Raw genomic sequence first — 22,839 nt, forward strand, 5'->3', positions numbered from 1 at the left:
GTTCTGAACGGTTGATCAGGAAGAGGAGGTGACGGGTTGTAACCCAACGGCTATGAAGGCGGATGAAGGCTGCAGCAGGTCCTCAGACCCTGATCCTCTGCCCAGGCATCCCTAGCTCAACCCTGCATGTAGAATTCCACCATACTGTCCGGTAATCTACCAAGAAACCCACCAAACCAAACACTGTAGTTCCAACTGATAGAAGCAGGTAAGGTTCAACTTTTAGACCTCATGTCACCTTGACGTCTAAAGCGCCACCTTCTGGTGATACCGCAGCTGCTCTTATGTAAACAAAATGAGAAAGAAAACTATAGAAATTGTAAATTGTTGAAAAAGACATCGAATGTTTTCTTTTTAAACTGCATTAGTGGATTTATGCACTGGGAAATCCAATGTCTAAACCATATATAATTGAACAGCGCCCTCAGTTGGCCAATTTAAGAGGCCATGCACATCTTTGCATTACTGAAATGCCTGTAAATACTAATAATAATGACACCACATTGAAATAAAAATCACAGGTTGTTTTAATTTGAGTTGATTGTTCATTTATAAACTGGACTGCAAAAAGTTTTAAAGATCTCTGGATCATAAAAAAAAAGTTCTTTATCACCTTATTGTAATTAGTCTAAGTGATATTTTACAATTCTAAAAAAAAATCTGCAATAAATGTACAATATATAAAGTCAAAGAAATCTACACAACTGATCTATACAATCGCAGCAAACTAATGAGCTCCATATACAGAGGACCATAAAAGAGTCCGGAAAATTAAAAATATCTACATTTCCTGCTTCAACATTTTAATTACAAAGACAGAATTTTAAGTTCAGAGTTTCAGATTTTCCACAAACCAAATTATGAATACAAAGTGCCTTATGGGGAGAAACAGTAGATATGTGCTCTGTGAGAATCATTCCAGTGATGAGTAAGATACAGAAAAATACACATTTATACAGGATTCAAAGCTCTGAGATCAGCTCAGAAACCGCGTGCTGGACCAGAACCTGACACCTTCTGGACATGACTTCAGTCTGCTTCAGTGAGGACAAGAAGGCGAGAAGCATCAGGTACCAGGGGACAAACACAGACTGTGATTTAGTGAACCTGTATAAATGGTACCATCACCAATATAAAGCCAGAGATCCGTTTATGTACAGGAAGTGTAGGTGAGGGTGGTTTCCTCTAGGGGGCGACAGTGTTGCAGAACAGAGTAAATCCTGTGAGGTTCAGCCTTCAGTCTTTCTCAGCACTACAACTCGTCTTCCCGGCTGTGAGATTTCTCACGCCGTCACCCTGTGTGGCTCCAGCGCCCCCTGTGTCCACAGTCAGTACCTGCAGCTTTTCTGATAAGCTGATTTGGGGCTTCTTCTGGTTTGGTTCCAGCATCAGCAGCTCTATCCTCAGCTGAAGTGCTAGTGTGAAGTAGTGAGCAGTCAGTGAGTCGACTGTTGAGGAGCGACGCCCCCTGCAGACTTTTCCTGGCAGTCATAGTGTGTTTATAGTCTGCGTGGACCGCTAAGGTCGATGGAAGCTGGAACAGAGAGAAGAAGGAGGGGTTCAGGAGGTTTTCAAGGTAAACAAAAAGAGAGTAATTCAGTATTGATCACAATCCTGAAGAATGGTGTAGATGAATTATTGATGCAGCCGTGCACAAGCCTCACCGGGTGTAGATCCTGCTGTCCTCATGAACTTCCATCTCTGAACTCTTGAATTCATTGAGCTCTTTTCTGATGGCAGCCTGAGAGGAGACATAAAGGGTCAGCAAAAATCGAAGATCCACAGACGGGATTATTATTGTGGCAACAGTCTGTGTTCAGCACCTTCAAACATAAACCACATAAACCACAGCCTAGAAATGTCACTTAAAAATTATATATACACACACACGCACAAAAAAAATCACCAAAAACCTCTTCGTAATAAGAGGGTACAGCACGTACCCTCTTATTACGAGGAGCCAATACTTGTCCTCCAGCAGCACCAGGTGAGATCTACCCTGAAACGGCTCAACACCACCAAAGCAGCTGGAACAGATGGGGTGACAGGCCGTCTACTGAAGACCTGCACTGACCAGCTGGCCGAGGTGTTCACGGATATCTTTAAACTCTCCTGACAAGCTGCTGCACCCACCTGCCTCAAATGGACGACTACTGTTCCTGAGCCCAAAAAGCCTGCTGTCACAACCCTCAATGAGTATCGCCCAGGTGCCCTCAACCCGGTCTTCATGAAGTGCTTTGAGAGGATGGTGTTTGCACTAATCAAAAACAGCATCCCTGCAGACCTGGATAGTCATCAGTTCACAAACTAGGCAAACAGACCTACAGAGGATGTTGTCTCCATGGCACTTCACAGTCCTGACTCAAATGGAGCAGCCGAACACGTCAGGAGGCTCTTTACAGATTTCAGCAGTGCATTTAATACTGTAATCCCCCATAAACTCACCAACCTCAGACTCTCCACCTCACTCTGTTCATGGATTATGGATTTCCTGACCAACTGACCTCAGAATGTCAGGATGGGAAACCTGACATCTGGCAGCAGAACCATGAACAGAGGCACACTGCAGGGGCATGTGCTCAGTCTGGCTCACCCCGCTTAACACCCTGATAAAGTTTGCCGTTGACACTACGGTGACAGGCCTTATCAGGGACAACCATGAGACCTGGTACAGGGAGAAGGTGAAACACCTGACAGAGTGGTGTGCAGACAACAACCTGGTCCTCAACACCAAAACCATGGAGGTCATCATAGACTTCAGGAGGACCAGGAGAGCCTCACAACCTCCACGACACATGAATACATGAATGAATGAATGAATGAAGAAGAGGTGGAGAGGGTGGACTCAAATCAGGTTCCTTGGCACCCACATCACCAAGTATCGGACATGGACATTACACACCCACAACCAGCAGAGAATGTTCTTCCCGAGGAAGTTGAAGCATGCTGGTCTGACTCCACAGCTGCTCAGAAACTTCTACAGAAGCAGGCTGCACAGTGTGGTACAGCAGCAGAGGACTGAAAAGATCTGTCCCAGGTAGTGAAGACAGCACAGAAGATTGTAGGAGCTGTGCTCCCGGACTGAGACTCTGCACGCGGAACACTTGCAGAGGAAAGCACAGGCCATTTACAAGTGCACCAGCCACCCGGGACATTCCCTGTTTGCTCCTCTGCGGTGGGAGAAGAGGTACTACACTATAAGGACAGACTAATAGGCTAAGGAACAGCCCCGTCACAAAAATCTGAATCATTTTGTGAGTTTTTTTTTTTTTGTAAACTCACCATTACTAACCCTACTCCTACCCCCAGCCATACCCCCCCCCCCCCCCCCCACACACACACACACTTCATTTTTAATTTCGTGCATGCAGCCATCATAGAACATATTAGAATAAATTTGTGCTCCCATTACAAACATTGAACACTTATCGTGACAATATCATGAACCAGGGGTGCCCAAGTTCGGTCCTCATGTCAGGAAGGTAGATCTCGAGGACCGAACTTGGGCACCCCTGTACATGAACCAATAGATTATTGGTGCTGCTGAATCACGTCATGCCATGAGACTGGGTTGCTCCACCCCATCCCCCCCCCACAAACATTCAGTAACAGATATCAACATATGCAATAAATAACACTGTGTTTACATATCTAAAACTATCCTACCTCACTGAGCATTAAGCACCTTAATATATTAAGCACATTTTTCTTTTTTTTTTGGTATTTTAAGAAGGTCTTGCTGTCCTGTGAAGCTGTTCATTGTTTTATTAAAGCCGCTGTGTTTTTTGTGTACAGCTGTTTGGAAAGTGACACCAAAAATTCAATGACAAACATGTATTCTATTACTCGAAACCGCTCATTAACTGCAGTCAGTGAGTGAATGAATGAATGTCACCATTTATTGTTTTTCAGTTATTGTGTTAACACACAAGGCCTTAGTATGTTATAAGTCTCCAAATTCAAAGGCTGCCTTGGTGTAACTGTTAACCTGTAAACTAGACATCTCAAACTGATTCCAGAAAGGCCAATAGGGGGCAGGTTTTCTTTGCAGCCACTGACTCCACCTGGTGGTTTCACTGATTAACATCACTTAAAGCAGATTGAATCAGTTATTCAGTGAAATCGCCTGGTGGAGTCAGTGGCTGCAAAGAAAACCTGCCCCCTATTGGCCCTTTCTGGAATGTCTTTGGACACCACTGGACTAGCGTGTGTTGCCTGTGGGGATCCATGGACTCTAGATTGAGTAGTATTTATAAAATAGGTAGCTGACATTTTCCAAGGTGGCAATAAATTATGCAAAGTTTCTATAATGATTTGGAATGGTGTGTGAGTCCAGAATGTAATTATCCATGTCCTTTGTTCACTGTTGTTACATAATATCCCTAATTTCTCCAAAAATATTTGTCCTATCAACATTTCATTTTGGCAGTGTTCACCCTTGACCCAAAATACATAAACATACCACACAGCAAATGTCAACTCTCCCCTGTTTCAATGTGAGCAAAAGTGTATATACACACACACACACACACACACACACACACACACACACACACACACACACACACACACACACACACACACACACACACACACACACACACACACACGTAATTTAACATGAGGTCGTTTGTTTCCTCCTGCTTGTACCCTGACAACGTTGATGTAATTTTAGACACCAAAGCATGTTTGAGTTGATAAGAAATAATGAGTATGAAACCATACAGACGGTCAGCATTAATGTGATGGTAATTACAGCAAAACCATAGTTTTAATGGACAAAAAGCCGTCAGACCAGAGGACACCGAGTCGCTTCACCACCATGTTCTCTAATTATCTGTCTAACAGCAGATAAAAGATCTTCAGATAACTCAAAGGGTTCGATACATAAGAAATGTAAACACTACGGATGCCTCTAAAACTGAGGTGAGGAAAGCCACCAAGACATTCACCACAGCTGGAGGCATCACCTCCCTCAGTGGCTGTGACTGGAGAGTGATACAGAAAACATGTAAAAAAAATAAATAAAAATGCATGAACCTGAGGCGGAATTTGCCAGAATTCTTACATTGTTCACCTTTTTGATGATATTTAGTCTCAAGTTAAAGCTGATTAACATTATTTATGTTCATTTCCAACATAAATAATGAATCAGATTTTAGAAATAACTAATTCTCCAAGTTTGACAAGTTTATGATCATTTACAGAGTGAAATTTGGCACAGGCAGGAAGTAGAGTTTGTGTTTCATTCCTGGGCTGCTTCTTGATATTTGATTTGATCTGTAGCGGTTAAAAAGTGCAGGAAGGCGCCGCGGCCGCTCAGTCAGCACGTGTTCAGGTTCACCTTGTCAGCTGGAGTGAGCTTGGTCCAGGGTTTATCTGCTCGCCGGTCGTAGTCGTGAGCGTGTGTGCACTCCACATACTCGTGGAAACGCAGGATCTTCCTCTCCTGAAGCTCAGCCACTGTGGGCCTCAGAGAAAGCTGGCAGCAAAATAAATAGCAGAACATCAAGTCAGTCTCAGAAACCTGAAGCACAATTCAGTACAAACACACCACGACATGCTTCTGAAGCAGAAACATTTCTGTCACCATTTAAAGTGACAGTTTCCATTTTGAAGAAACAACAAAATAACTGCCACACAAGTTGTTGCACAGATCACATAACTGATGGTAGTAAATATTTAGTGATGAAATACTTGAATTAACAAAATGGTTTAATCTCTGTGGAGACCAAAAGGTCTGTTTAGAAACCTGACAATACCACATTTTTATATATATATACACACACACAAAAAAAAACAAATTCCAATGAAGTTGGGACGTTGTGTAAAATGTAAATAAAAACAGAATACAACATTTGCAATTTGTCTTCAATCTATGTTCAATTGAATACACCACAAAGACAAGATATTTAATGTCAAACTGATAAACTTTATTGTTTTGTGGCACAAAAAACAATAAGGTGGAGGGGTGTCTCAATTCATAGGGCTAGAGGCCTGTATGGTACAGTGTCCAGACAGAAGTCACTCCTTAGTAAAAGGCACATGGCAGCCCACCTGGAGTTTGACAAAAGGCACCTCAAGGACTCTCAGACCAAGAGAAACAAAATTCTGTGGTCTGATGAGACTGAACTGTTTGGCGTCACGTTTGGAGGAAACCAGGCACCATCCCTACAGTGAAGCATGGTGGTGGCAAGCAGTATCATGTTTTTCAGTGGCAGGAACTGGGAGACTAGTCAGGATTGAGGGAAAGATGAATGCAGCAATGTACAGAGACATCCTGGATGAAACCTGCTCCAGAGCGCTCTGACCTCAGACTGGGGTGACGGTTCATCTTTCAGCAGGACAATGACCCTAAGCACACAGCCAAGATATCAAAGGAGTGTCTTCAGGACAACTCTGTGAATGTCCTTGAGTGGCCCAGCCAGAGCCCAGATCTGAATCTGACTGAACATCTCTGGAGAGATCTGAAAATGTCTGTGCACCGACGCTCACCATCCAACCTGATGGAGCTTGAGAGGTGCTGCAAAGAGGAATGGACCAAACTGCCCAAAGATAGGTGCACCAAGCTTGTGACATCATATTCAAGAAGACCTGAGGCTGGAACTGCTGCCAAAGTTGCATCAACAAAGTATTGAGCAAAGTCTGTGAATACTTACGTACATGTATGTCTTATTTTATTTATTTTTTAAATAAATTTTCAAAAATTTAACAAAAATAAACATTTCATGTTGTCATTATGGGGTGTTGTGAGTAGAATTTGAAGTGAAAATTTATTGACTCCATTTGGAATAAGTCTAACATAAAATGTGGAAAAAGTGAAGTGCTGTGAATACTTTCTCGATGTACTGTATCATCTGTCTATTATGATGGCTAGAGTTACAGAACTGAAGGAAAAGTAGAGGATCTCTGCTTCCTGACCTTTCTTGTGAGCCTCCGTTTGATCTCACATCTCTCTAACCGACGATCCGCTTCGTTCTTGGCTGTAGAGAGAGAGAGAGAGGGGAGAAAAAAACACATTCTGTGAGAGACAAAACACTACAGTCAGGCAGATTTCACCTGAGCTGCTGTCAGCATGCTGGCTAACAAGAATCTGTAATCACTGCTTTTCTCTGCACAAAGTGCTCCATTGTTTTCCAACAGTTGTGGTGCAGCTTAGCTAAAATTACCTTACAATTGTTCATTTTGTGACTAAAACACCAAATTTGGCATACATATTCTAAATTCAGTAATATTCATTTTCAGGTGTGAAGGCATCCTGGAGCTGACTAATGACCTACAGGGGTCAATGAGAAATTTCACAGGGGATAAAATTTAAAAATGTTCCAATCATATTGAAAAGTATACCATATTTGTCTGATCATAAAGATTTCAAAATTATAGTTTGGACTATCTGTGACTGAATGTTCTGGAGTTATGGGGTAAAAACAGAAAAAAAATGGTGACAAAGGTCAGTTTCAGTTTGTACAGGGGTCAGAAGTTAAATTACTCCAATTTTGGTCAAAAGTGATGCAAATTATTGGTTGAGCTAATAGAATTTTAAAAAGAAATAGTTTGCACCATGTGTCGTGCTTAGTTATGTTACAGTAACATATGTCACAAGTCATAGAATCCAATGGACATTGACCTTGTTTGACTTTTACTTTGGAGATCAAACATTCAACACAGTCAAAACTATTCTATTTAGTAATCTTATTAGCTCAACCAATAATGTGCATCAGTTTAATTACTAAAATTGGCACAACTTTAACTTCTGACAACTGTACAAACTGAAACTGACCTTTGTCATCATTTTTGCCATTTTTACCCCATAACTCCAGAACATTCAGTCACAGATTGTCCAAACTATACCTTTTTGGAATCCCTATGATCACACAAATAATATAATGTACCTTTCAATATGGCTGGAACACTTTTAACCCCTGTGTAATTGTTCACTGTCCCTTTAGGTCATTAGAGGTCAGCTCCAGGATGCCTCCACATATCAAAATAGGCATCAGTTAATTTAAAATATGCATGCCAAATTTCTTGCTTTAGTCACAAAAATGCACAGTCGTTTTGCCAATCTGCTGAACTACAGACACAAACCAGCATCTCTGCCAAGTCATTTGAGGACAATCGATGGTGGTACGAGATCTGGATCAAACTGTGCTGACAGATCTGGAGCAGTGTTACGCTGACACGTTGCATCTCACTGGAGTCGGACCAAAACGTCACAACACATCTTGACTGTATTTAGCATCCTTCATAGTGACACTGACAGCAGCCCCCGAGGTCGCCTTAAATTTAGTGTATACACACACAAACACTGCAAATCACATAAAAAATACATTACAGTCTTCAGAGAGAGTGCAAACAGAAACACATTTGCTCCCAAGACAGCAAAAACAAACAATAACACAAACATGAAACAAAAACTTTTGTTGTGAACTTTAGTTAACAACAAAGTACTTTTTATATGCTGATATTATTTTTGAAAGAAAGATGTTTTCAGAGCTGGAATCTGGGGTTAGATTCCTATCCACAGATCCAGCTGCTCTCAAGGGAGAAGCATAAAATGTGGCACCTGGTCTAAAAGAAAGAAGCATTCATGTGCTGAATACAATATTAAAGGCTTCAATAAATCAGTCTATGAAGAGTTACTGAGGTCTTCCTGTAGCCTCATGCTCACCAGATGCATTTTGTGTGACTGACAGCTGTGTAATGTCTTAATTTTCCATTTGTGCCCATATTAACATGTTATAGCACGTGCACACATCACACGTGCACTGTTAGTTTAGCAACACAGCTATCACACACACACCTCACACATCTGGTGTGTAGAGAACCACCACGAGAGAGAGCCATTAAATGAAAATAACCTGGAACAATTAAATATTAATCATTTATAAGGATAATGAAATGCTACAGAATAGCCTTGTTTAATCTTTCATTCTTTTGTGCCTCCGTGCACGTGTCTATTAACTGCTCACTCCAAACAAAAGGGTGCTACACAGTTTTTTAATTTGGGGATAATGAATGTTCACTCATAGAATTACTGTCAGATGAATAACGTACTCTGAATGTCATTGCTAATAACTGTGATGACTGCTGGATTTTTGACAGAGTGAGTTTTAGAAACGGTACTTCTTTAATGCCGTTATTTTCACTGAGAGACAAACAACCTGACAGAACTACTATGACGGCGCAAACAATTTAATCCCAACTGTACAAGTGAAAACTGCTTCTATTTCCCCGTAATCATGTACATTTTAAAACAATAATCTGGCATGGTTAACGTACAATCTCTGCCTTTTCACATAACAGAATTAGTGTTAACATTAAAGCAGACAAAATTTTTTTGAATTAGGCCGTGATGATCAACATGCCAAAAGCAAGGACAGAGGAGACGCCTCTCTCCAGACACAAAGGATTAATGCAGGCTCCTAAATTATGCAAAGATAAGAATGATGGAACCTGCATCCTTGGACCTTGCAGGGTTGTATCTGCATTCATCTCGAGGGAGTCTAACCTTGAAGGATGTTCCTCTGCTCCAGCTCCTCCACTGTTGGTCGCTGACTCAGCCGCCTGAAGACAGGAAATGCTGCTTATGACCAATGTTTAAAAGGCCGATATGGATCATTTTATTAAGGATACTTGGTGGCCATTTAAAAAACATCACACATTACTACAATTAAAGGACCTGAATGAGTAAACATCAGACTGTGAGGACTTTGTCCACAGAGGACAGGATCTCGTTTCAGCGGTTTTACGTTAAAGCACATATTAACATTATTTTGTACACGTCTCACCCACACTGCAGAAGACTGTGCTGTGCACTGGCGGGTGCTGAGGGTGATCTTTACCGTATTAGTGTAGTACCAATCTTGTTCCTCACTGCCCCCACTGCTCATTGTTATTCCAACATCATGCCATCGTTGTTCTCATTGAGCTTCCTTCTCTTCTCTTTCCTGTCTCTCCAGCTTCAAGGCTAATGTGCCTTTTCTCCTCACTCGGCTTGCCAGGCCACCTGTGGACACAGTCAACAGATTCATACACTGTTCACCTTATTCAGTAAGTCAGGGTGGGCGGCTCCATTGTGTCAAGCAACAAGCAAATTCGTATGTTGATTCGCTTGTATGTTGAGGTTCCACTGTATAAGACTTTCATTTGCGCATTTCAGACAATCACATTTCACAGTAGTCTGCACCATAATTATCTATACTAAGGACCAAACCTGAGTCTGTTCTTAGTCAAAATAATAATAATAATCTAAAAGAAAAACAACAGTGAGAATAGTAACTGTGTGTTTGGAGTAAATTATAAATCCCACTGCTTACAAATGGAGGCGGCTCATGCTAACGTCAGCCTTTTAGGATCACGTCAGTTTTAATATTAACAATAACGGTCCAAACAGTGACTCAACTATGGGTTTGAGTCAAGACCCTCTGGACTCAGCCCACTACTTAACCCACATCATCGCCCCTTATGTCATGATAGCAAGTTTTAATGCAAGTGAGTTTCATTGCAAGCGATCATCAGACACACAAACACACAAACAAATGAAAAGCAAAAGTCAACATTACAAATACCAGCTCAGCCACATGACTTTATGTCCAGTGTGGTGGAGACACAGCCCCCTACCTGAATGGAAACTACTTACGTGTGGGGATTTCCTCATCTTCCTCCTCCTCCTCTTCATCATCTCTGTATAAAATGGGGCCATCAGAAGCACAGTCCTCACTGTCCCCTTGGCTGTCTCCCTCGGGGATGACACTCACTCTTGGCTCTCCCACAAACCTCGCCGACTGCGAGGCTCCAGCTCCAGCTGTTCGAACATGCTTTTGGGGTGAAGCTTTCGCAGCTCCTCCTCCATGTCAAAGTCATCGTCTTCTGGCCTGCACAGAACACAAACGCAAGGAAGCTGTCCAACCTGCACGAAGAACAAAAAATCAGACATGCCTGCGCATCTCCAGGCTGCAACCAATCAACTTTGCTAGATATTCCTCAGGTGGTCCCAAAACACAATCAGGATGTGTCCTGAAGTAAAGCTGGTTCAGACATACTACAGAAGATGGCATCAAAAACAGCCATTATGCATTCATTTCTATGCTCGCTTATTCCGGTTAAGGGTCACGGGGGGCTGGAGCCTATTCCTGCAGTCAGTGGGGTGAGAGGCAGGGTTTCAAAATAAAAGTATTTCTATTGAACTATACGAGAATTAGAAATACATTTGCAGTAAATGTATTGCAGTCATTTGCTTTCAATGAAAAATGGCTACACATATTACAGTTTCTACAGAGCAGAATTGTCCATGTTATTAAAATTCATAATAAATAAAAAAAAAAAAATCTGCAGGGAAATCAAACTGTGGCCATATTAGTTTCATTTACATTTCCATTTTTAAAAGGAGCGGGGGTTAAATTGAGTTTTTGTGATGGAGAAATACACAGCGTGTGCACCAGAAAACCAAAACCAGCCATCATGTATATACGAGTATGGACTGAAAATAACGTTCATGGTGCTGCAAATGGCTAAACCGAAAGATCTGGTTTAGCAGATTTGATACTGATTTTGTAATAATCATCATCAATATCTTTTGCCTGTTCTTCCAACATACTGAATCAGCCCCGCCCCTTCCTGTTACCCATATAGGTGCCCAAACAGCTAAAATGGACGGTGACGGCAATGAATAAATTAGACATACGCAGGACAATCTGACAGGATGTGGCGCACTGTCATTATCACCACGTGTCATTCATGCCTCGAGCACTTTAATGCATGTGCCAACATAAAACTTTTTAAGAGGAGGACACGACCTGAGCTGACAGCAGCTTTGGTCCTTCAGTCAGCTTACATTTCAACAACAGAGGGGGTGATGTGTGGTTTGATACCACTGGAACACGGACGTTAGAAAGACTTAAGGTCGAATTGGAAGAGGACGAGTGACAAACCTCTTAAAATGAAATCTCCTGCACTGAATGTTGGTTTTGTGTACAACAAACTGAGTTTTGCCTGAGTTTAAGTTTTGACATTTCAATCTTTCCTCATTTTGCACACAAACTGAACACTTAATATGTCTTGTTGTTGCTGCAGAGTTGTGACCTGTTTTTTTTTTTCCCTACCCTGGTAAAACATACCCATAATTCACTTTGATTAAATGTGCTTTGTGAAAGGTCCAATCCCCTCCCATACACAACAGTTCCCTCTTGGCTTAAAACATGTTGGGTCAATTGCTACCATTTGTCTCATATGAGGCGGGCTTTACGTGAGGACTCATTGACGAGTGCCAAAGAGCTGCTTTACAGTTTCCACTTGTTTCCATTAGAGATTAATTAATTTTATGGTTATAAGTTGTGTAAACAGGGGTGGTGTCCAAGTGGTTAGTGTGCTAATTTTCAGTGCAAGAGGTTCCTGGTTCAACCCCACCGCTGGCTCAGTTCTCCATGTTATGTGGAATTGTGTCAAGAAGGGAATCCGGCATAAAACCTGTGCCAAATCAAAATGCAGAGCCACTACGGATCTGGTGTGGTTTCCCTGAGTGAAACAAGGGATCAGCTGAAGGGACTTCCTGTAATTATAAATTGTTGAAAGAATTATCTTCTCTCATGGTTTCTTAAAATGATGCCATCAGTGATTGGCTGACCTCAGCTCAACTTGAGGACACAACTGTCTACTTTTAAAAATCTTAACATGCACAACCTCTGACACGTATCACTAAGAACATTGTTTACCAACAGTTACAAGATCAATATCACCAAGTAACCAGGCAACAGGAAATGGACGTTTGCCCTCGGGTGTATCCATCGCTTTCAACCTGAAAGTATTCCCATCAAGTGAGTGAAATGATGACAGTACTGCAGGTTTCTTTTTACCATCATTCTAGCCTATTAATTTAGAAAAGAAGTTCATGCAGAGTTGAACATTTTGTTCTTACCAAAACTAAGATTCTTCACTTGTTCCAGCTTTTTTTAGTACAGGCTAAAGCTACCAGGACAATCTGGATGTTGACTGATTAAGACACAAAAACTAAAACTCTTCATCCTGTCAGTTAAGAACCTAACCTGTAACATTACCAAGGTTGATTCTTTGACCAGTAGTCAGAACATTTTTTTTAAGTAACTTATTGCTGGTCTATTTGTATTATGTTATTTCCTGCCATCAACAACCATTTTTTTCTCCTGCCAACATGTAGAGGAGCACTGGAATACTTTTCAAACTGTGTGCAGTGTAAGATACCCAATTTTATTAATAAAACCTGGATATGCGTCACCTGCTTGCCAAAGGGATTAACAAGGCTCAGTGCTACCTGGTTAAACAAGTGTAGATGGTTAACTCCCACATACAGACAGAGACGACCTCCAAGTCAAAGGAGTCAACAAGACTCTTATTGAATACGAGTTCAGTGGAACATTTAAATTGAGTACAGAGAGCATTAAATCCCACACAGCACTGAGTTTTACACTTTCTTACAGATTAATTCTGTACCGTATATTACTCCCCCCCAGACAATAAATGTCAATTCAAATGTAGTACTCGAGAAGTGCCTAGATCTCCATATCTGCTGGAAAAACAAATTTCACATTTAAAACAAAATTTGTTTATTCTAAATTACACAAATCTGAATTCATTTAATGAGTGCCTCTGTTTGGAACACTGCCCCCGCAAGTGTTGCTCGCTGCCAATAAATTCCGTGTGTACTGCTCTGCTGACTTTCGAAGAAAATGTATGATTTACAAGGTGTGAATGATTTTATGTTCGCTCTTCTGCAAGTAGGACATCTTTTTGTGCCAGACAGCTTCTTTTAGCCAACTTCAACTGTGAGCAATAAACGGCTTTATGGTTTCAACTACTGTCCATTTCTTTTCTCAAATAAATAAATAAAAATGCAAGAAAAGGTGTTGAACTTTTTGTACTGGGAGTTACAAGTTCTTCATACCATATTTTAGTCATATACATCATTTCTGAGAAGCTTGGACGGAGCAGTGAAGTAAGAGGGGACAAAGACTTTGCTGGGCCGGTCTTGAAATACTGCCGCATGATTTGTGGCAGAAATGGGTGCAGCTGTGACATTACATTGCTTTTGTCATAATTTACCATTTGCAGAGATTTTGTTTTCTCTAACATTATGTATTGCTGACATCACCCACCTTAAGATACACATATCCAAATTTGTACAGATACTCATCTGCATATCAGTGTATTGATTAATCTGGGTGGCTGATTTACACGTGTCCATTATCGTGGGTCCAAACTGACAACTTGCTTGTAAGAGCTGCAGCGGTGTGATAGCAGGGAGCGCCACTCTGCACAGGCGACAAAGCAACATGTTTGCTAACGCCATCACGTTGTGTGAACACTTACAGCCTGAGAGGCTCAATGGTGACAGGAAGAGAGTGACGTGTGGCACCGCCCATCTCGCTGAGGAACTCTGGGGGATACTCAAAAAGGAGAGAATGGGCCCTCTGGGACCCATCTGGGTTTGGCTGAGTTGGACCTGAGCTTGCCAGGGCTCTCTGGATGAGGATATGTAGGGGGGATGGCAGGAGGTTGGCTGGGGGGCTCTGTGGTAGGACTGGGGGGATCCGTTTGAATAGTAGGAACAGGAGCAGAGACGAGAAGAAGTGGTTGAACCCTGACAGGAGATGGTGGTATGTGGGAAGGAGGTGAAGGCAGAGATTCTACGGACATTTGGTCATTAGCTGCATTTGTCTTGTCCTCAGTATTTTCTCCCTTTAGGACAGCAGAGGACAGTGTCACGGGGACAGAGGGCTTGTCCCTGGTGGGGGACTCTGGGACTTGCTTGTGGCTGGAGGATTCCACAGAATGGTGCTTCATCACGGGGGTTGTTCTCTTTGGTGGAGTTGGTGGAGACCGTTTAGCAGGTGCTGGCACTGTGATGATGCCATTACCAGGCTGAGAGAGCTCTGCTGTAAAGAAACCACAGTCACACAAAATAATTACCACCCATCCTGCAAAGTAACAACTGAAAAAGTCAAGTAATCAACATTTAACTTGATGCAACCTGTGTGAGGAGGCTGAAGTTAGTGTTTATTAACAAATAAATAAATGCAGAGTTTTAGTCGAGAGTAGAAACATTCCAATACCTCTGAGCTGCTTGGCCAGTAAGTGGAATGCATCACATATATACAAGCAACTGATCATTATAATGTGGAAGTGTTCCGACACGATTCAGCCTCAGTGACAGCTCTACAATACTGGGGAATTCATCATTTCAAGCTCGCACATGAAGTACTTCCACTTTGCATTTCATTCTAGCACACAGTGTGCAGTGTTTGGTGAGTAGTCGCTGAGATCAACACACAATCACAGTGAGGTCACATTATTAACCAGCTGGTAATATTCATGCAATGTTTCCTTGGTGTCATTTAGAGTTAGTTGTGCTGTAAAATTATTGTACTGGCTGCACTACTCATGCAGTGTGGTGCTGGCATTAATATAGAGGCACGGCGGCGTCGAATATTTAGCACCAGACTGCAGAAGTGGTCCCCGCTGGGTACCTGAGGAGGTCTTGGCCCTGTGCTGAAGGTACACAGGCAGAGAAGGTAGGTGTCTAGCTCATTCTGTCGTCTCCAGCCGGTACAGCAATGCGGCTGCCTGACCTTAGAGAGCCTGTTCAGCGAGGAAGCTGGTAAAAATGAGTTGAGATATCAGGGATGGTGGAGTAACTGTGCTGCAACATGCTGGGAGAAAAATACAAGAAGATACTGGGTGGTACTTGGTCAAAGTTTTCTTAGCTTGTTACAGTCTAGGAACAGGGCATAAATTAGCATTTGATGGAAAAATGACACGTCTGGATATGTCACTTGACAATGTAAAGAAAATACAAGTTGTCTTCCATCGGCAGAAGTCTCAATATACCGACACTCTGCCTCGGAGGTTTTGTTCCAGCGTCATCACTGTGACGTGCACATGTAAACCTGACCTGTGTGATGTCAAGGAATTAAAAGAAACAACTCACCCAAAAAGCTTTAAGTAAAAAATAAATAAATAAATAAAACCTCCCAGATCTCATCTTCCATGACTATTCTACAAGAGAGGTCTGTCTGAGAGAACAACCTATAGTTTCCCTCCAATTTAAGGGTTCTTGTGCAACAGTCCCCGCCCCATTCTGTACTAGAGTGACATGCAGACGGTGTACATCAAGTTAACCAAACATCGTCACAAGCATCTGGTGCTCTTCTGAGTCTGTCAGTATTAAATTCCAGGGAAGGAGGTTCCTGGAAACGTCAGCGTGTGTGCCAGCCACCTCACAAAACAGACGTCAACATTCTGATACTTATTAACCATTTTATCATCTCGTCTCTTAGCAAAGTGCTTTGAGGTGATACAATTTCCTGCTGCTCAGCAACAACATATTTAGGAGTTTTATTGTGAAATAACAGAAGACTCGTACGTTTCCTTTGTGTTGTAGTTGTTCGTAAAGAAACACCAATGCTTAGCGTAGCTCTATTATCAGCAGCAGAACTGTGAGGAGGGAAACTGTGTGGAATTAGTTCATGATGTAAAAACCATTAAATAATCTACTGTACAGCATCAACTGAAGTTAGCAGTCAGGGCTTCTGACAGATGTCAGAACCTGAGATCTCCATGACAGCTTTTGACACCTGTCTACATAAACACTGAACATTGTCCCATCTCCTCCTGCTTGAAAGGTTTGCATTGCAGGTTTCATGAAACGCTCCCTTGCCGATATACGGTTCATCTCCTGACTAGTGTTTGCTGCATACTAGATGGCTGTATATGATTTTATGATTCTTAAACTTTAGTTGTGATTGACTCTTTCAACTTGCTTCAGGAGAACGGCTGGAGGTAATAAAACTGTAAATACCCTGAGAACACCACCCTGAAGATGAGGGATTCTGCCAAAAAATATGCATATTACATGTTCCTCACACTGAAATATATTGTTCTCAATTTTATGGTTTTACAAATGATCAAGCTTTGTGAAACTGCTGCTGACCCCTTTGAAGAATCCTCTTAAATTAAAGCCAAAGATGCCATGTAATGCCACAGAAGGCAGAGCCTAACCCCCCCTTTTTTTTTAAGATTTGGGTCTCCTTGATGCAGGTGTGCAGGTGCAACATGTGGAGTGGGTTTGTCATGTGGGGAAAAAAAGCGGTGACTGTTCTCAAAAAATCTTCCAGCTTTGTGAAGAGGACTGTGTCTGACGTATGAGGATATTTTGTGTTTTTGTTGAGGTAACGCTGTATAACAGAACATGCAGGAAAAACAAAAACGTCACAGCTCAGCACATTCCAACAACACATACCGCTACAATTCTGACATGAAATATTCATCTCTAAACCAAACTAAATAAATAGTACAGGAATGTTTCAACTCCACACAAGAAGTGTGTGTGTGTTGAGACAGCACTGGGAGGGGTTGGAAACACAAGCAGCCGTGGGATGCTAGGACAGTGGATATGAATAACAAGAGCTCGTCAGTTTGTACCCACTGTGCAGAGGAGTGCTGCTGCTACACAGAAACACCAGAGACAAGTCACAGCGTGTTTGCTCCAGAAACCGAGGACGCAGAATGTCAGCACGCTGAGAAACGCGCTGCACAGCGAGCGTCTTCAGCTGCATCGACTCTCAGCTCACAAGTCTGTCAAGCATTCATCAGCTTCACTTAGGGTCTTCTGACAAATAACAGGCAAATATTTTTAATAGTCTCGCAGTTGGGTGAACATGTTACTTTTAAATGATTTCGGACCTGCCATTCCACCTGCCATAAAGCAGCACACTGTGCTCACATTCTTTAAATGGCCAAGTGCATTTGAGCTGATTTGTGCACCCACGGACATGTTGTGGTCAGGCAGCAGAAACAAACTGTGGACATGGTGGCCTGGAGGCTCCTCGGTTCAATTCCCCATCAGACAGGCAACTCACTGATGAGCCCTTGAACAAGGTTCTCAATCCCAAATTGTTGCATCAGGCCTGTTTATCAAGTAGCCAGTACTGTCTCTGTATCTGTCATTTGGGCCAAGATTTCCTGTCTCATGTGAGTCTGCTGTAAATATCAGAGACATCCTGTGATAAACTACATCACTGCACCTCCCGCTGTAAAATAAATCCCTTTAGATGGCGAAAGCAGGAGCAATGTTGAAGGTGCTGTGAAATGGGTGTTCACTTCTCAGTTCAATATAAACAAAATTTTTGGATTCAGTGATGAGAATGGACTGAAGACGGAGTCCTTCCAGGATATGGTTATTTTGGAGGACTCCGGAGGCAGCTGCAAGGTACCGACGGGCCTGAAGTGCAGCAGCCTCTGCTGTGTGGAGGAAAAGCAGCAGGTGTGGGAGGAGTTCAGAGCAACCATGGCGAAGGACTTCGGTCACATCAAGGTGCTTCTGGTGGACTGTGAGGCACCTCAGGAGGGGAAAACGGGGAACCAACCAAGCTGTCTACAGTAAAGATGGAACTCTGTTGATGCTCAACTGAGGATGTAATCCGGCGCTGAAGGAACACTTTGAGGAGCTCCTGCATCAGACCGTGCGCCCTCTATAGTAGGTGCAGAGCTGGAAGCTGATGGAGGATTTCATCAATTTCCCTGGTGGAAGGTCACTGAGGTAGTCAACAACTCCACAGTGGCAAGGCCCCGGGGGTTGATGACATCCGTCTGGAAATGCTGAAGGCTCTGGGTGTGGAGGGACTGTCTTGGATGAGGCGTCTCTTCAACATTGTGTTGAGGTCTGGGACAGTGCCTAAGGAGGGGCAAACTGGAGTGGTGGTCCCCATATTTAAAAAAAGGGGACCAAAGAGTGTGTGCACAACTACAGGGGCATCACACTACTCAGCCTCCCTGGTAAAGTCTACTCCAGGGTGCTGGAAAGGAGGGTTTGGCTGATAGTCAAACCTCTGATTGAAAAGGAACAATGGGTTCCGTCCTGGTCATGGAACAACCGACCAGCTCTTCAGTCTCACAGGATCTTGGAGGGTGCCTGGGAGTTTGCCCATCCAGTCTACATATGTTTTGTGGTCTTGGAGAAGGTGTATGATCAGGTAACCCCGGGAGATACTGTGGGATGTGCTGCGGGAGTATGGAGTGAGGGGGTCTCTTCTCAGGGTCATCCACTTTCTGTACTCACAAAGCAGAGCTGTGTTCGGGTGCTCGGCAGCAAGTCGGACTCGTTCCAGTGGGGGTTGGCCTCCGCCAGGGCTGCACCTTGTCACCAATCCGGTTTGTGATATTCATGGACAGGATATCGAGGCATAGTCGGGGAGGAGGGTTTCCAGTTTGGTAGGCTCAGGGTCTCTTCACTACTTTTTGCGGATGATGTGGCCCTGTTGGCTTCATCAGCCTGTGACCTCCAACACTCACTGGATCAGTTCAACAGCTGAGTGTGAAGTGGCTGGGATGAGGATCAGCACCTCTAACCCATGGATTGCCTACTCCAGGTAGGGAATGAGGTCTTGCCCCAAGTGAAGCAGTTCAATTACCTCGAGGTCTTGTTCACGAGTGAGAGGACAATGAGGTGTGAGATGAGATCAGCCGGAGAATGGCGACAGCAGGGTGGTGTTGCATTTGCTCTACCGTACTGTTGTGACAAAAAGGGAGCTGAGCCAAAGGCGAAGCTCTCAATCTACTGGTCAATCTTCATTCCTACTCTCACCTATGGTCATGAGTGTTGGGTCATGACTGAAAGAACTAGATCGCTGGTACAAGTGGCCAAATGGGCTTCCTCAGGAGGGGTTGGGTGTCTCCCTTAGAGTAGGGTGAGAAGTTCGGTCATCCGTGGGGAGCTCGGAGTAGAGCCGCTGCTCCTTTGCATTGAAAGGAGCCAGCTGAGGTGGTTCGGGCATCTGTAAGGATGCCCCCTGGGCGCCTCCCTAGGGAGGTGTTCCAGGCATGCCCATCTGGGAGGAGACCCGGGGAAGACCCAGGACTAGGTGCAGAGATTATTCTTCACACTGGCCTGGGAACACCTCGGGATACCCGTCAGAGGTGGTCAATGTGGCCCAGGAAAGGGAGTCTGGGGTCTCCTGCTGGAGCCATTGCCCCGCAACCCGATCCCGGATAAGCAGTTGAAGATGAGAGTTATTGATGAGAATTGAATTACACTAAATAAAAAAAAAAAAAAAAAACACCATAGAACACAGCTGGTGAGTAACATTTTTTGTGCAAAACCCACGTAGTAAATTAGTCTCTTCTTTGTCTGGTCCTAACTGGCTTATAGTTACTGGTCACAGTAACCTGTGACTGGTTGAGTTGCTGGTAACAGATCAGTGAGGTATTAGGCTCGCTTTTCTGATATGTTGGTTCTTTGACAGTTTCATCCAGTACGTGATCTTACACATTATAACCACATATAGCACGCTAACGTGACAAAAACATACATTTGTGTTGGAAGGAGAGTCAAAGTACTTCTCTGCTGTATGTGAAGTGCATCTGTGGTCATGATAACCGATGAACATCTCCATCTTCTTTACCTTCTTCATTTTACTCCATTCTTACAGCCATTAAATGTAAATCTGATGCATTTCAGCATCAAACTCCTAAAAATAACTTCATTATGAGTCACAGAGTATAAGAAGAGATACTGGAGACTTCAGACAGGGTTTTTTGTGCATCTTTTTCCAAAAACCAGTGTACCTGGACCTCACAAATGGAAGGACTGTTCAAATATAGCTTCTGGTGTGCAACTTAAGTTCACAGTTTAAAGCATGTTTTTTTTTTAATTATTAAGTCGATTTTCAGAGTAATTAACAACAGCTGTACATCTCGGTGTTGTATAATGTTCGTGCTGCTGATTCAAAAAATAGAATAAAAAAGCTACAGAATACAGCAAAGCAGCAAATCCATCGTCACAAACTCACCGAGCAGGGCAGGATTGCTGTTACGGTTGGTAGGTTTGGGTGGAGGGACGGGAGGCTGTTTGGCGTGGGGAGGGACAGGAGGTGGTATGTCAGAGTCAGCAGAGGGCGGAGCTACCAACGAGGCGCGAGGGAGGTCATCATTTATTAAAGAGACCGTCCTTGGCGGCTTGGCCACGACTACAGCAGGGGAGGAGGATGACGAAGAGGTTGAGGAAGAGGAAGATGAGGAAGAGGAAGGAGTTGAACTCCTGCTCGGCTCAGAGGAAGCAGCCAGGAGGAATTTAGGGGGAAGAAGAGCATGGTTGGCTGGAGGAGGCTGCTGCCCCGGGTCTACTGCCAGCTGACTGTCAGAGGTGAAGCGACCTGCAGCGGATTCTACAGAAAGACGAAGACAAATTATAAGATTTATGTACCTAGTCTACAAAAAAAAAAAAAAAAAAAAAAAAGCAATTATTACATCAACTCTGAAGAAAATGTACAGTATTACTTAACATTAAAATACGGATTCCAGGCTTAAAAAAAATTGTAACTTGGATATTCTAGGGTTAAGATCAGATAATCCCTAGTTTCAAATGACAGACATCGGAAAACATTGAGGTATTTTTTTCCAAATGTCTCCCTTTGACCATTTCATTGGTGGTACAGTTCAATAATTTTACCACAAAGCAGTTAGATAATCAGGAGATTTTAGTTTGCCAACTTTCATTTTACAGCAACATTTACCACTAACCAACCACCAGTAACCAACAAACATCTAACAGAACAAAGACACATAATAAAGACCATGAACAGCTGCTACAACAGGGCTATGCTTTATTTAGTTATCGTATTCATTTCCCTGTAGAGGACACCAACATGAAACCCTGGACTGTGGCTGGGACTCGCTTTATGACTGAACAAACACAATGTGTTTCAAAGTTGATTTAACACCCATTTTCATAAATTAAAGTTACTGGGTTTTGAAAGGATTTCAACTAGATTTTGAAGAAGAGCCTTTATGTCATTGTACATACATACATACATACAATGAAATTTGAAATAAAAAACCCAAATAAAAAGTACTTCAATTTTATTTCCAATCATAAAAACCAAGACACAGCAGTATATAGGCGGCCTTTATTTTATAAACTTGGTGGTACTGTGTTTTTGGATCCATATTCATTATTTTATTCTGCTCAGTACCGATGTCCCTGAACTTGAGTCACTGCAAAATTCTTTTGGCCATCTCAAATCTTGATATTTAAATCCATTTTTGTTCAAGGTGATGTGAAATCTTCCATTCTTTGAGTCATCAACAATCATCTTCCAAAGATATGACAGATGCAAAGTGGGATTTGAACAGTCTATTTAATGAGGACTTTTGGAACTCATGTGAGAATCATAAGCGATACATGAGATAAGAAGGAAAGATGAGAATAAAGATGAGAATTAAACAGTTTCTGATTTATTAAACATTACAATATAGACTTTACATTAATTTGCAGACTCAAATCGCTCTGTGCTGTTCAGCCTCAGTGTGAAAACCAAAGACCTTCACTGGTCCCATCTGCACACCCCTCCCAAATATTTTCTGCAGATGGCTAATTGTTCTGAAGGGCACAGATCAACTATTTAGAGAAGTTATTTGAAAGTCATTTTTCCAAGGCTGACCCATAGAAGTGGAATTAATAGACTGTGCACTTCAGCATGATACAATGATCTGTGAAGGCAGACATTTCAACAGTTCACAAATCACAAATCACACTATATACATACATACACACACATATACACACTACATATATACACATATACACATACATATATACACATACACACATACATATATACACATACATACATACACATATACACACATATACACACATACATTACACACATATACACATACATATACACATACACACTATACACACATACATATATACACATACACATACATATACACACATATACACACATACATATACACATACACACATACATATACACACATACATATACACATACACATATACAC

General features: G+C 42.5%; 1 protein-coding gene across 1 annotated transcript in view; it reads right to left on the reverse strand.

The window, feature by feature from the left end:
* Positions 1-509: 509 nt before the first annotated feature.
* The window catches only part of phactr4a (phosphatase and actin regulator 4a), a 22,851-nt gene continuing 521 nt past the window's right edge, over positions 510-22,839 (reverse strand). The window contains 15 exon segments of the mRNA XM_034160424.1: positions 510-1,534; positions 1,665-1,741; positions 5,345-5,482; positions 6,922-6,983; positions 9,512-9,567; positions 9,846-9,882; positions 9,885-9,905; positions 9,908-10,009; positions 10,643-10,777; positions 10,780-10,877; positions 14,344-14,516; positions 14,518-14,909; positions 15,501-15,545; positions 15,548-15,628; positions 20,820-21,237. Coding sequence (XP_034016315.1) covers positions 1,519-1,534; positions 1,665-1,741; positions 5,345-5,482; positions 6,922-6,983; positions 9,512-9,567; positions 9,846-9,882; positions 9,885-9,905; positions 9,908-10,009; positions 10,643-10,777; positions 10,780-10,877; positions 14,344-14,516; positions 14,518-14,909; positions 15,501-15,545; positions 15,548-15,628; positions 20,820-21,237 — 1,851 coding nt within the window. The 3' untranslated portion in view covers positions 510-1,518.

Source organism: Thalassophryne amazonica, chromosome 20 (genome assembly GCF_902500255.1).
Source record: "Thalassophryne amazonica chromosome 20, fThaAma1.1, whole genome shotgun sequence".
Classification (NCBI taxonomy): Eukaryota; Metazoa; Chordata; class Actinopteri; order Batrachoidiformes; family Batrachoididae; genus Thalassophryne; species Thalassophryne amazonica.